The sequence below is a fragment of the Heloderma suspectum genome, chromosome 2 (assembly GCF_057233095.1).
Source record: "Heloderma suspectum isolate Gila_16-S chromosome 2, 16-S_ref, whole genome shotgun sequence".
In the NCBI taxonomy this organism is placed as follows: Eukaryota; Metazoa; Chordata; class Lepidosauria; order Squamata; family Helodermatidae; genus Heloderma; species Heloderma suspectum.
Window position 1 is genome coordinate 291,481,116 of NC_139459.1, and position 13,702 is coordinate 291,494,817.

The 13,702-nt window shown below is 42.8% G+C and overlaps 1 protein-coding gene across 3 annotated transcripts in view; it reads left to right on the top strand.

Moving 5' to 3' along the window:
• Positions 1-5,984, top strand: part of ATG7 (autophagy related 7) — a 183,134-nt gene extending 177,150 nt beyond the window's left edge. The window contains exon 19 of one of the 3 annotated variants that reach the window (XR_014788511.1): positions 2,588-5,197. Coding sequence is in view for 2 of the 3 variants with exons in the window: in XM_084839861.1 (XP_084695987.1) it covers positions 2,588-2,620 (33 nt within the window). In the remaining variant the exon portion in view is untranslated. Of the gene's footprint in view, positions 1-2,587 lie in introns of all 3 variants that reach the window. The other 2 variants (XM_084839861.1, XM_084839860.1) reach the window with 2 other exon arrangements.
• The last annotated feature ends 7,718 nt before the right edge of the window (positions 5,985-13,702 follow it).

Genomic DNA, 13,702 nt, shown 5'->3' on the forward strand with positions numbered 1-13,702 from the left:
CCACATCATCAGGCCACAACAACTGAAATTGATCCCACAAAATCAGGCAGATGGTGGGATCATCAGACACCTTGACTGGAACTGCACTAACAACAGTGTCAAGTGTGCTGCAGAGATAAGTGATTTTGTTCTCAAAGTGCGATGCAAAGAGGTACAGCAGGTCCTTGACGGGGCCAGGGCTCCATATACTGGGGAAAGTGTTAACAGCCCCTAGACCACCAGGAAGAGCTCTGCTGGATGGCTACTTGAGCACACAAATAAGCCTTCTTTGCTGCCTGCACTGCCGTGCAATGGGCATGATTATGTGCTCTAGAGCGTCTTCACTTTGAGTCTTGCACCATTTGTGCTCTAGCCGACATCCAGCCTCTTTCATTGACTGCAGCTCCCCAATATACCAGGGAGCAGAATGGGCTCCACGGTGCCAGGGAGGGCACTCGGGTGCAATCAAGTTGATGGTGCTACGCATCTCACTGTTCCACAGTGAGGCTAGGGCCTCGGTTGGATCACCAGCTCTCTCCACTGGAAAATCCCCAAGAGCATTCAGAAATCCATTGGATTCCATCAGACTCCTGGGGTGGACCATCCGAATGGGTCCCCCACCCCCGCAGGAGGAGAGTAACACCGCAAGTTCGAATCTCACCAGAAAATGGTTTGACCATGACAGTGGGGTTATTTGGACCCCCTCCCATCTTCAGACTACCCATCTCACAACGTGGAGCAAAAACCAAGCAAAGGTGTGCCCTGCTTCATGTGTTGGGCCAATGCCATGCTGAGACAGCCCCATGGTTGTCATGGAGGCCATGAAGTCCTGAGCTGGAACTCCGGAGAGAGCCTCAGCATGGAATTTGAAGGTACCCAGAACCATGGTCCTGGGTTCCTCCAACACCACACTTGCAACCTCCCCCACCAGCTCAGTCAGGAAGGATGCTGGGCAGCAGGGTGGGCGGTACACCAGCAGCATCCCCAGTCTGTCTCTGTGGCTCAACACCAGGTGCAGTCCCTCAAGGCCTGCTCCAAGGTCTCCTGGTAAGAGAGATGGAGGATCTATTAACCACAGCCTGCCCCCCCCCCCATGTTGGTGCTGCACTGAGTTCCCAGGTGGACAGAGCTGAGTTAGGTTGACTCCACCCAGCTCACCCACCCAAGTCTCAGTAATACACGCCAGGTCGGCCCTATCATCCATGATTAAATTGTGAATGAGTGCAGTCTTATTGCGGACCGATCTGGTGTTAAAGAGCAGCACCTCAAGATAGGAGGGCTCAGTGGAAGAGACGCCAGGTACATGAGAACTAGAGGAGGGGGGTTGAAGGGGAACAGTGTATGAACACCTGTGGCCATTCTCCTTTGTGGTCCTGAACCCCTCCTCCTGCTGTATCTCTTTCTGCCCCAAGTCACTGAAATAGTGGTGCCCCCTCCATGGGTCCCTGTGTCAGAGTTTCCCAGGCACATCCTTGCCACAGCAGAAGTACCCACACACCATGATTCCAATATCTGCCTACATGAAAGCTGAGACAAAATGTTAAGCCTGAGAAAAAGTCCACCTTCCCTTTCATTCCCTGCTGTGTGAGTTTTCTGATACATGAAGTAGAATGAAGTACATCATGAGATAGCAGATTCGTTGTCCAGCTCAGTGGTGGGGGTGGGGTGGCAACCCAGTGATTTTGACCAGTCACATGCCTAGAGGAGCATTACTTGCTTAAATGACTGTCCAAGTGAAGTGAGCATGAAATACCAACATTTTAGCCCTGTGTTTCATCAAATACATACTGTTCCAACAGCCCATTTCTGGGTGTGTCTGTGCCGTAGATAGGAAAGTTCTAATTTGTAGAATTTTGAATTTTGGCAACTTTTAATAAGCAAGCTGCTTGCTTGAAATAGCACTGCAGATCCCTTAAGTTCCTGTAGCATGAAGAGCAGAGGACGAGTTTCAAGTTTGTAAAATGAATAAAGCTAACTTTAAAAAAACTATTTATGATCTTGAATGAGGCCTCAGGTTCTATTTCAAGATAACGTGTTCATATTTTCTTCCACATCCTTGGCCTTGACTTGGTGAATTGGTCATTTTTATTTGCATTGGCCATCTTTCATGCTGGACATGACAGTTCCTCACCTTTTTGTCATCAGACTGTTCCTTCACAATATTTTGCATAGAATTTAGAAAACTTGTTTGGTGTTTATTATTCTTATTTTATTATTTATTTATTTATTAAATGTAGGCAGCTCTTCCCACCACAAAATGCAGTTTGGAAGCAACACACACACACACACACACACGGAGAAATCCATTAATAGAGAAAACAAAATGAATATAAAAGCTTAGCTTTTCTCATTCTCCTAATATTATATACCTCAGGTTGGTATATTGTTTGATAAGAGGGTTTGCCCCTTTGTTTAAAATATTGGGTAGTTTTCTGGTAGTAAATGTCTACATTCCAGTGGGGTGTTCTGGAATCTCTAAACCTTCTGGCTTACGCTGCCACATAAGTTCAGGAGGACCGGGATATACTCCATGTCTTAACAATTGTATAAATGATATCAAAGAAAGTCAAAGATAGTGAATTCCATTTTTCTTCCTTTTTCATTACAGATCTGGGACATGAGCGATGATGAAACACTCTGAAAGCCCAATGAACAAAGTGGAAGACTCCCTACTTTAGGCTGTGTTGGTGTCCTTTTATTGGTCAAGTTATCTGACAAGTTAATGATTGCTTACTTATCTCTCAGTGTTGCAAATATAAACACATAAACATCTTTGGTAAGGATGGGACAGTGTGGCAATCTGAAAGCAGCTCTACTGTGAGTGTAACTCTTCTTTTTATTGTGTGTTTACATATATATCTTACCTGTAAGACTGCTAAAATTTAAAATTCTTTCTATTTTTTTCAGTTTCTAAATACAGCTTATATTTAAAATATCTCTTCAGTAAACTACTTTGTTTATTTTTCTCCCACTTTGAATTTTTGATTTAAGTAAACATTCTGAATGACTTCACCTTCGAAACTTTCAGGGATTTATGGCCAATGTATAATTGTTTCTGAGTTGGATAATAAGAAGCTAGCCACCCTGAGAATAAATAAGAGGCCTATATGTTTGGTGTACAAAAAGACACTGGGCCAGTTCACATGAACGAACAGCCCACTGTGGCTTATTTAAGCCATGGCGAACGGCAGCACATGCCAGCAGCCATTCTGAATATTCATTGCCCAGCCATGGCTTGTTGTGTTGTGCGAACCTGTGAACCGTGGGATATGCGAGGGTTCAACAACCCTCGCATATCCTATTGTTTATTGCTGGGTTATGTGAGGGTTGTTTAACCCTCACATAACCCACAGTCCCTGGGTTCTCATGACATGACAAGCTGTTGAATATGCAAATCCTGCCTGGCACACACTGGCACATAGTACAGCCTACCTGGCTTAAACAACCCACTGCAGACTGTTTTGATGATACAAACCAGGTCACTGGGTTGCATCCTGATTACCACATCTGGAAGCTGATTTTCTTGTCCTGACTTCTCCCTGTCAGCCTCCAGAGCCCCCCAAAATGCTCTCTCAAGTTGGACTGGACTGTGGGGTGGGATGGGGTAGGGAAGAGCCGAGGAGAGCTATGGGAGAATGGGGAGATGATGGAAAATCAGATGATGGTATCTGAAAGTCAGCTTCTGCCAACTCCCTTCCAGTGTGGTAATTTGGATCCAACCCATTGTTACAGGATAGACCTCAAGCTGCTTTGCAATTCACCTGGTTCTTCTTTCTGTAGATGGCAACACAAAACATTTTTCAGCTTTTCGTGCCATTTTAAAAAGAAGATGGAATTCTAGCTCATTTTAAAGTCAGTGGTGAAATTTGATTGAGTTCTTGTTACCAAACCTTGAATCTCACCATAACAGTTTTGTACGGTGAATGTATAGTGCCATATCCTTTAGGGTAGTAACAGTCAGCCATCACACTCCTTTCTGTAAGTTGGTTTCCATTTGAGGGCACTAGCTTTCCAACCGAGAGACCGATTGAAATTTGGTTCATTGTAAACATATCTGTGTCTAAAAGAGAATGGCTTGGTCTTCATGTTTGTCTTCCATTTCCCCATAACCAGGAATATAATTCTATAATTTTTGAATCACTTCACAAAAATTTTTCATAGGCCTGAGTCCAAAGCACCATTAGTCCCATCTGCCAGAATGATCTTCCAACTTAGTTTTTTTCAAACAGGAGCTTCCCCGTGCCCCATGGTAAACATCACTTGAAACTTGGACAGTTTCCAAAGCAGTTTGAAATATGGCATGGGGGAAGAGATTCAAAGGAGAAAAAGTAAAAGATTCTAGGGAGCTTATTCAAGCTCTTGGATGTGCCTAGGGTATTCTTTGTAACCCAGCCATAGTTTCCAAATATTATCCAGGTGCATTTTCTGAAAGTTCTTCAGTAATTTTATGAAGAACCGAAAAGATGCTATGAACCTTTTAAGCTTAATAATTTAAATTTAATACATTTAGGGCATTATCCTATGCATAGGGAAAAGATAGGAAAAAGTCCTACAACTCCTAACATTCCCCAGCCAGCCATGCAAAGGATTTAATAATGAGATCTGTGTTGCATACCATTTTTAATATTAGTACTCTTCTTCTATACCCCCCCCCCTTCAGTGCATAAGCAGTGAAACAGCTATGTAGAATGTTCAGACCAGCAGGCCAATCACATTGGGTTGGATCCAGGATCTGCGTTCTGCAAGAGGAAGCGCGGAAGATCCCTCCGTCCGATTTTTGGGGATCTCCCCCTCCCCTCCACACCATAGCTAATCCCCTGTAGCAGGGCCTCCTGACTTTCCCTCTTGCAGTTTCAGCTGGAGGAGCTGCCCTGGGAAGGAGGGCTCAGGGAGGTCCACTTTGGCCAGTACTATTGACCCAGCTTACATCTGGATCCAACCCTTCATATTCTTCACTCTGTCAAGGTTAGACATATAGATACTGGATCACTTTCTCAAGCCACATGTAAGTTGCAGTCACAAATCTGGAGAGGTTCAGAAATCACGGAATATTATGCTAATGTGTTCATTTAGTTTGAATGTTGCCTGTTGCTCACTAGATTTATGTCCTTACTTGGTTTGTTATTTGTACTATGAGAAACCTTTATTCCCTATAAAGTAACCATAGAAGAAAACTACTCAGTGAACTTTCCTAATACAATCTATATTTCTGTACCGTAATTGCCAAGTTCTCTTTGTCATTTAAATGAATGTAGATTTAGGGAAGGGGCATGTCTTTAAAGTAGGCCCAACACTCAAAAGCTGTATGTTAGCAACAGCACAAATAGGACATACAATTTTCATTTGTATGCAAGAGCAATCTTTTAATTTGAACTAATGAAATAAATTGCGCAATGGCCCTTAGGCTCATTTTGCTGGGGAAATTCAGTTCCTCTGATGACAGACTGGAACTCACACTGGGAAAAATGAGTACTTTGCAGCTTGCACTGAATCACCAGCATAGACGTCATTTGAAGATAGTGAAACAGGAAACTCTGCTTTGAAATCCTACAGCCTTCATTAGCTGAGAGTCCAAAACAGTTTGGTGTCTCCTGAGAATACTCTCCAGTGAGTGTCTATCTTGACACTTGGATTATCAAGATTGAATTTGTCAACTATTTTTGCCCATAGAGGTTTAGCTATATATGACATTTTAAGCACAGGGTAATATGATGTTTCCTTGCTTAGTAATTCCAGTAACCCAGAGTTGTATAAGACTGAGCTTGCTTCCTGTACATATGCTTCCCAGATGTCTGTGTTGTGCAGAAGTGCTCCAATGTGACTTAGAAAACCTTCTGTTGTTTAACTTTATTGTTTTTTCCTCTCCCTTGAGAAACCAGAACGGCTTGCTTGCTCACTTCCAAAATTTTCCTTTTGTAAAATGTTTTAAGCACTTTAATTGAAAGGGACGTAATGAAAGCTTTTATTCGAACAAATGCAATGTATATTAAAAGAACTTCCCAGCACTTTTACTCACTGCCTGGTATATGCAGACAGCAGGCTTTTGGGCACCACCCCTCGCATCTGCTGTTGTAGTTCTGTAATGGAGGAAGTTGAAATTTGAGCTTTCGGGAATGAATGGGTGTGGGTAGATTTTCTTTTTTCTTTTTGTTTTTTGCTGACATGATTTCCCAAGATTAAAAGGACAAAATTCATCTTGAACATTGACCATTGTTGCAACCCTTACAGCTCTTACCTAGTATAAGCAAAGGAAAGGGATATTTGGCTTTATTTAATCGCATGGGAATAATATAGATATGAATTTTCGTATTGGGACCAAATATGACTAGTATGTCTTCATTACCACCAGTGGAGACACTGCCAAGGATTAATTCTGCATTTCCTGGCCGAAGTACTGAGTTAGACCATCAGTCCATCGAGCTCAAACTAACCTGGTACCCTCAAGATATGTGGGACTACAACTCCCATCATCCCTAGCCATTGGCACCAGGTTGAGGAAGGATGATCTAGCCCAATACGATATACTCTGACAGACAGTGGCTCTCTAAGGAGTCTTTCCCTGACCTTCTGAGATTCCTTTTTAAAGTAGAGATAAGGCGGGGGGGGGGGGGATCAAGACCTGTGCTCTGTGACTGAACTGTGATCTCTCCCTTTCAGGAGGCAGCTCTCTCCTTCTGTCATAATATCAATAGCTACTTCGATCCTTGTGAGAAAAGAAATTTTCTCCTCCTTATCTAGCAAAAATGATTCAAATGTAGAAATGGTTTTCTGTACACCAAGTACCACTGTATGAAAAGCATACAAACTCGTCTACGAACCGTGCGTGGGCTTGTTTGCACTAATCCAAAAATATTTGTACTATTAGCAGCATTGGCCTGAACTGGTGTTGCCCACGTGGATGGTGTGCTTGATGGGATGTAGGCAACCAGTTTTGCATTCTGTCCATTCTGCCCGAGGAAAGCCAGTTAGAAGAGACCCTGCCTTTTGGCAAGCCACTGTTTCTTTCCTTGCACCTCAAGAGTGCTGTGCCTATGCGAATGGATGCAGGCCGTAACATGAGTCAGTTCTGACATCCGCAACACTTACCTTAATTAGTTTTAAAGTATATGAGAAGTTTATGCATAAATATTAGATGGACATTACTGCTACACACACCATTTGGCAAACCCAAAGGCAATGCTGAACTAGAACACAATAATTCCACTCAAATTGTGCTAGGTTTTATTACCCTCATCTTGCAGAGCTGAGGCTGGGTGGCTGGGTGGCAAAGGCCACCTGCTGTGTTTGTGGCTCAGGTAAGTTTTGAAGTGGGACTTCGCAGCCAATTCCTTGGCTGTTTCACTGACTCATGCTGTGACATGAATGTAATGCCCATCATAAAATGTCAACCTATATTTATTGATGACTAATCCCTCTGGTCCTTAGTACTGTAGGGACTGAACTTTGAGAGAAACTCTCGATTTGATTTAGATACCAGAAATAAAGCATACTACTTTCACAAGAAATAGTTCTTAGTCAGCATCATATCTTAACGAATTTTCACTTCATGCAGTGAACACAGCACAGCTACTCCTGTTACTGACTTATATTTGCTGGATATTTTGTACTGAGATGGTGATTTTCACACACACCTCCCCAATTTGGTGTCTGTGTAGATCAGTTGATGGGAATTATTCGGGCTGTAGTTCTTTCTCATTGGTCAAATCAAGGCCTTTTCCAAGAGGTTTCTTGTGGAGTAAGGGGCCTCTGAAAACAAACAGGTTGGGATTTCCTGGCAACCATTCAATATACACAGTAGTTACAACTTCTCCTGATGTTGACTCCCTCTTGTTGTTTCAAAACAGACTCTATAGTATTTTTTTTTTAACAAGACTAAACATGTAGGGGTTTTCCTTCTCTTCTTCCAAAATAAGCAACTGGGCTTTTAACATGACTAGCAGGGTAGAAGGCCCACACCACAAACTTGCCTCTAGGTTTTCACTGTATATGAGTAATTGCATCACTACTCCTCAGTCCTTACCTTTCTCCTTTTTCCATTGGGTTCTTGAAGGAAGAAGCTGTCATGGACAGACACACTACGTAGCTCACATTTCTGCAGTACAAATACATTCTTTCCACAAAATATATGTGGATTGGTAGGCTCCTTGTTCTCTTTATTTCAATAGGAAGGAAGGTATTATGTGTAGAAGTTGGTAGAAACATAGCCCTGAATGGGCCACTATTAACAAACATAACCGATCCAAACCATGGCTTAAATCCAATGTCACATGAAAAGACTTCCTCTTGCTGTTGCCCACTCCACAGCCCCCTGTGTGTGCCCCAAATCTGCTCCAGAGGGTCTCCCAACCCTCTGGAGCAGATTTGATGGAACGCAGAAGGCTGCAGTGGTGAAGAGTGAACAGTTGTTCCAGCAGTTTCCATTCCACTGATGGACAGCCAGGACTGGATATAACCCCCACAACTTTCAATGTGAAGCTCAAATCTAGCCTGAAAGCAGATGTGGACAGATAAACTACAGCTCGAATTTGTTGCCATCCATGTTGACTCCCATATATTTCAGGGCATGGAGAATAGTCTCTTCCTAAAAGTGAGCAGCTCTGGTTCTGCCTAGATCAGAACTGCATGCGAGCCACTCTTAGCTCCCTGGAGGAAAAACAGGAAATAACAAATAAGTAAATACATTCCAATAAAATACATTTAAGAGTTAACATAGGACTATGGCACTGCATCGCGAATCCTGGCTAGTATAGCTAACAGTAGGACTGCTGTTAGATGCTGCCGAATGACCACTACCTGCAACTTTGTACCACCTTGAGCTTGACACTGCTTTATGACTGTCACCTTGAGATATGAATGAATGATAGCTCAGATACACCACCTTTGGCCATCTCCAGACCATGTGTCATTTACATGAAGTCTAAATTCTGTAGAAAATTAATTAATTAAATTAATTATTAAATTGTTGTTGTTGTGAGATATTTGTTAAGCCTTTTAGCAAACCTGAATCACTTCATATTCAGTTTACTCCTCAACACTTCTGGCGTCAGTTGTCCTGTGCTGTCTTATCTTCCCCTGCCCTTTTTCAATGTTTATAAAACTTACATTGAACTTACTAAGCCAGCCTTCTCCAACCTGTTACACTGCAGATGTTTTGGTTTGCAGCTCCCAGCATTCCTGACCATTAGCCATGCTGACTGGGACTGATAGGAGTTGAAGTCCAAAACATCTAGCAGGCATCAGGTTGGGGAAGGAAGTATCAAGTATCAAAGGTCCACTTCCCCCCACTGAAATGAATGGGAAAGTGAAGCTACCAAATGCATAAGCTAATCAGGGTCCATACTATCCTCAATAACTTCTCAAAATAGGGTATGGAAAATAATTTCATATTTTGAATGTATCACCAATTCCCTTTCCCCCCTTCTCTCTTAATTATACCACTTCAAGAGCACAGGAGATTTTTTTCACTAAAAACAATTTTTTAAAACCTTGTACATTTCAATGCAAAATGCTATTCATTTCTGTACAAAACCCCCAAAACCATTACAAAGAATTGCTAGAGTCTGTTGGACTCTAGGGGATTAATTCTGCTCCATATTGGGTTTATCTTGATACAGGAATTAACACTGTCATAGTGCAAACCTGCAACACTGATTTCTGCCTTGTTATGGGGAAACCAGTTAGGCTGTTGGGCTACACTGGACTTCTATTATTTATTATGAGCAGAGTATTTTACCTATGCATTCTGTTTTGTTTTCTCTTCTGTTTTCTACTCCACGCTTTCCTGATAGTCCCATGAGGACTTCCTCACTGGTGTTAACTTAATTTGCTTTAACATTATAGGTCCAGTGTACCTATGTTTTTGGAGTGTGACACTAATAAAATCTAGTTCTGTGTTAAAATGGAATCATTTTTAAATTAATCATTATTTCCAGTTAGGGCTTAAAGAGGTCTTTTAGATCCTCCAATAGTAGGTGGATACTGTCAAAACAAATGGTGTAGGAAGGTTAAATATTTTAACCAGGCTTTCCAATAGATGGGAGCCGTGTTTTGATTGTATGTTTCTTCATAAACGTCTACCACTCTGTCAACACTGCAAAACTGTGTTTAAACTATTTTTAATATTTCAAAGTATTGTTGTTGTTCAGTCGTTAAGTCGTGTCCGACTCTTCGTGACCCCATGGACCATAGCATGCCAGGCCTTCCTGTCCTGCGCCCTCTCCCGGAGTGTGCTCAAATTCATATTCATTGCATTGGTGATGCTATTCTAGCCATCTCATCCTCTGCTGTCCCCTTCTCCTTTTGCCTTCAATCTTTCCCAGCATCAGGGTCTTTTCCAGGGAGTTTTCTCTTGGCATTAGGTGGCCAAAATATTTGAGCTTCAGCTTCAGTATCCGTCCTTCCAATGAGCAGTCAGGGTTGATTTCCTTTAGGATTGACTGATTTGACCTCCTTGTAGTCCAGGGGACTCGTAAGAGTCTTCTCCAGCACCACAGTTCAAAGGCATCAATTCTTCAGCGCTCAGCCTTCCTTATAGTCCAGCTCTCACAGCCATACGTTGCTCCTGGGAAAACCATAGCTTTGATTAGACGGAGCTTTGTCGGCAAGGTGATGTCTCTGCTTCTTACTATGCTGTCTAGGTTTGCCATAGCTTTCCTCCCAAGGAGCAAGCATCTTTTAATTTCATGGCTACAGTCACCATCTGCGGAGATCTTGGAGCCCAAGAAAATAAAATCTGTCACTGCTCCCATTTCTTCCCCTTCTATATGCCAGGAAGTGATGGGGCCAGATGCCATGATCTTAGTTTTTTTAATGTTGAGTTTCAAACCAGCTTTTGCACTCTCCACTTTCACCCTCAACAAGAGGCTCTTGTTGGGTTAGATCTTTAGATCGTCTTCGTTTTCTGCCATTAGGGTGGTATCGTCTGCGTATCTGAGGTTGTTGATAATTCTCCTGGCAATCTTAATTCCAACCTTTGATTCATTTAACCCAGCATTTCTCATGATGTACTCTGCATATAAATTAAATAAGCAGGGCGACAATATACAGCCTTGTCGTACTCCTTTCCCAATTTTGAACCAATCGGTTGTTCCATGTCCGGTTCTTACATTTCAAAGTATTACTCATACTGTAATTGTATTTTTATCCTTGATATGCTTACTTTTTAAATAATGAACCACATAACAGTGTACCAAAAAGGACAATCAATATTAAAAGCCAAAGCAATTGTTACAAGACAGACAATGAATTGGAATCATAATCATAATACCTTATATTCCAGTAATGTTAAGGAAGATTAGAAACATTGCATAGATGTTAATAGAATGACGGGATGGAAAACAGAATTTCAGGGCATGTCTATGTTATGAATTTAAGCTGTTTTAAAAGCAGCAACTTCCCCCAAAGGAGAGTGTACTTTTGCAAAGGTGCTGAGAACTCTTTAGAAGAGAGTCATATCCCTATCACAGGCCCACAATTTTATAGGTGACAGTAATGACAGCTATTCAATTTGAAACTAGTTTATGTTCGCATTAAGATGCCCTCTTTCACACGGACTGGGTTTGCACAACTCGCGAACCCAGAGTTAGTGCTTGAGTGTGGTTTACTGGTGAACTGTGGGTTGATTGTTGAACCTTGGGTTAGTGTGTCGTCTGAATCCAGGGCATTTTCAGCAGGGTGGCTTGTTAACATGCAGTGTGGCTGATTTTTCTCGAACAGCAGCCTTGAGAATCCATGGTTTGTTGTTGGGTTGTTCAGGGTGGTTAACAAGCCACACTGCATTGTTAACAAGCCACTCTGCATAAAATGTCCTGGGTTTGGACAACACACTAACCCACGGATCAACAAATAACCCACTGTTCAACAACAGCTCACACTCAACCACTGAGTGTGGGTTACTGTACTATGTGAACAGCTGGTCTCAGAAAAGAAACACACTGACCTGGTTGCATGACACAAGAGCCCACCGTGGCTTAATTTACCTGCAGGGATCATTTTTGCTTGGCGCCTATGGTGTTGTGTGAACCTCAGCGGCAGGAGTTGTTTGAGGTTTAGACAACCCTCAAATAGCCCATGGGTTTTTTCAGAGTTGTCAACCCCTCAACCCGTGCCTTTTGGGTTCGCATGACAACCCACGGCAAACCTGACACCTGCAGGTGCCATGCAAAAATGGTGCCCACGAGCACTCAACACAGTGCAACAGCCACTGCGGGTGAATTAAGCCATGGTGGGCTATCCACCATTCATTTGCTCCGTTGAGATACCTTCTAAATGTGTGTGAAATCATCTTCATGAATATGCATTTGTGCTTTCTTGGCACAAACAGACATGGCCATGAGAGGCTGGTTGATGCAATCTTGAGTGTAGGGAGGCTTCTCATTGCTAGCATTACTGTAGTTTCCAAATCAAACCAGTATGGTCTAGCTATGGGTGTGGATCAGCAAATTAAGAACAGCTAGTGGAAACATGCCTAATAGAAGGCAAAAGTAGTTCCTAAGCCAGCTCACCCTCCATGGCAATTAACCTTCGGCTCATTGTTTGTCAGCTTGCACTTTGGTTCCCCAAACTGCAACAGCTCTGTTTCAAGTGTGATTATTGCAGTAATTCCTGAAGTAGATTTGTGACTACTAATTTGTGCGTGTTATAGTGAGATGTGAAGAGAAGTAGAGGCCAATTCTTTGACAGGAATGTATTTTTCAGATGCCCTTTCCTCGCCAAGTTAGTGTCAGCGTGAAGAAATAACTCCACATTACAAGATAAATAAGAGAAAGGTTAAGCGAGACTGAGCTCTGGAGATCCAGGTAAGCAGAAATGGCCTCAGAGAAGAACGGCTGGTGTGGCTAGAGCACGTCACTTCCAGAGCTGCTGTTCCTGGCCAGGGAGCTCCAGGAGCACCTGAATTTCTGTAGACGGGAGTAGGGAAGCAGCACCCGTGTGCTTGGGGCTGCTTCACTTGCTCACAGCCGTATCTCATGACTGGAGACTTCAGAGGGATGTGGGAAGCAATAACTGCCTGTCACCAAATAGTATAGATGATTAAATGCGACCACCAGACATTGAGTTCAAGCAATGGTGAATGAGGAAGTGAAAGGAGATGTGGTACAGTTGTTATATAAGAATGAGGACACAAGGGTGGGAAGCTGCACGATACTCAAACTATTATTTGTTTATAGGTGGGATCCAGATTTAAGAAATAACTCCACATTACGAGGGTCAACTGTGCTGGTGAAAGTTGACTTCCCCACCCCTTCCTTCCCACCACAGACCCTCCAGAACCCAGAAAATGTTACACAGAGAATTGGGAAGTCCTGCTGAGTGGGGTGAGCTGTGGTGTGTGGGGAAAGGGATTCCCCCAAATTAGGCGGAGGGATCTTCTGTTCTTCTCATGAAAGGCAGATCCTGGATCCTACCCCATGTTTATTAAAAGTATTTCTATTTTGTTTTTTCAGCCCACCAGGGCCCTCAAAGTGATGTACAGCAGAATCCAATAAAACTACAACATAAAAACTAAAGGTGCCCTGCACCAGTCGCAACATATGGAGAGGCAAGGGGATTTGGTAGAGCAGAGCTAGGAATCCCTGGGGAGCACCCAGAAGTCTTAGCAGTCCTGAAAGCTGAAGGGGAAAAAAAGTTTGTTTCCCCAAAAAGGTGGCCACCAGCTGCCCTGTTACCCACCTCTACTTTGCTTATCAAATGATGGAGATAGGATGAGCCGAGGTAGCATGAA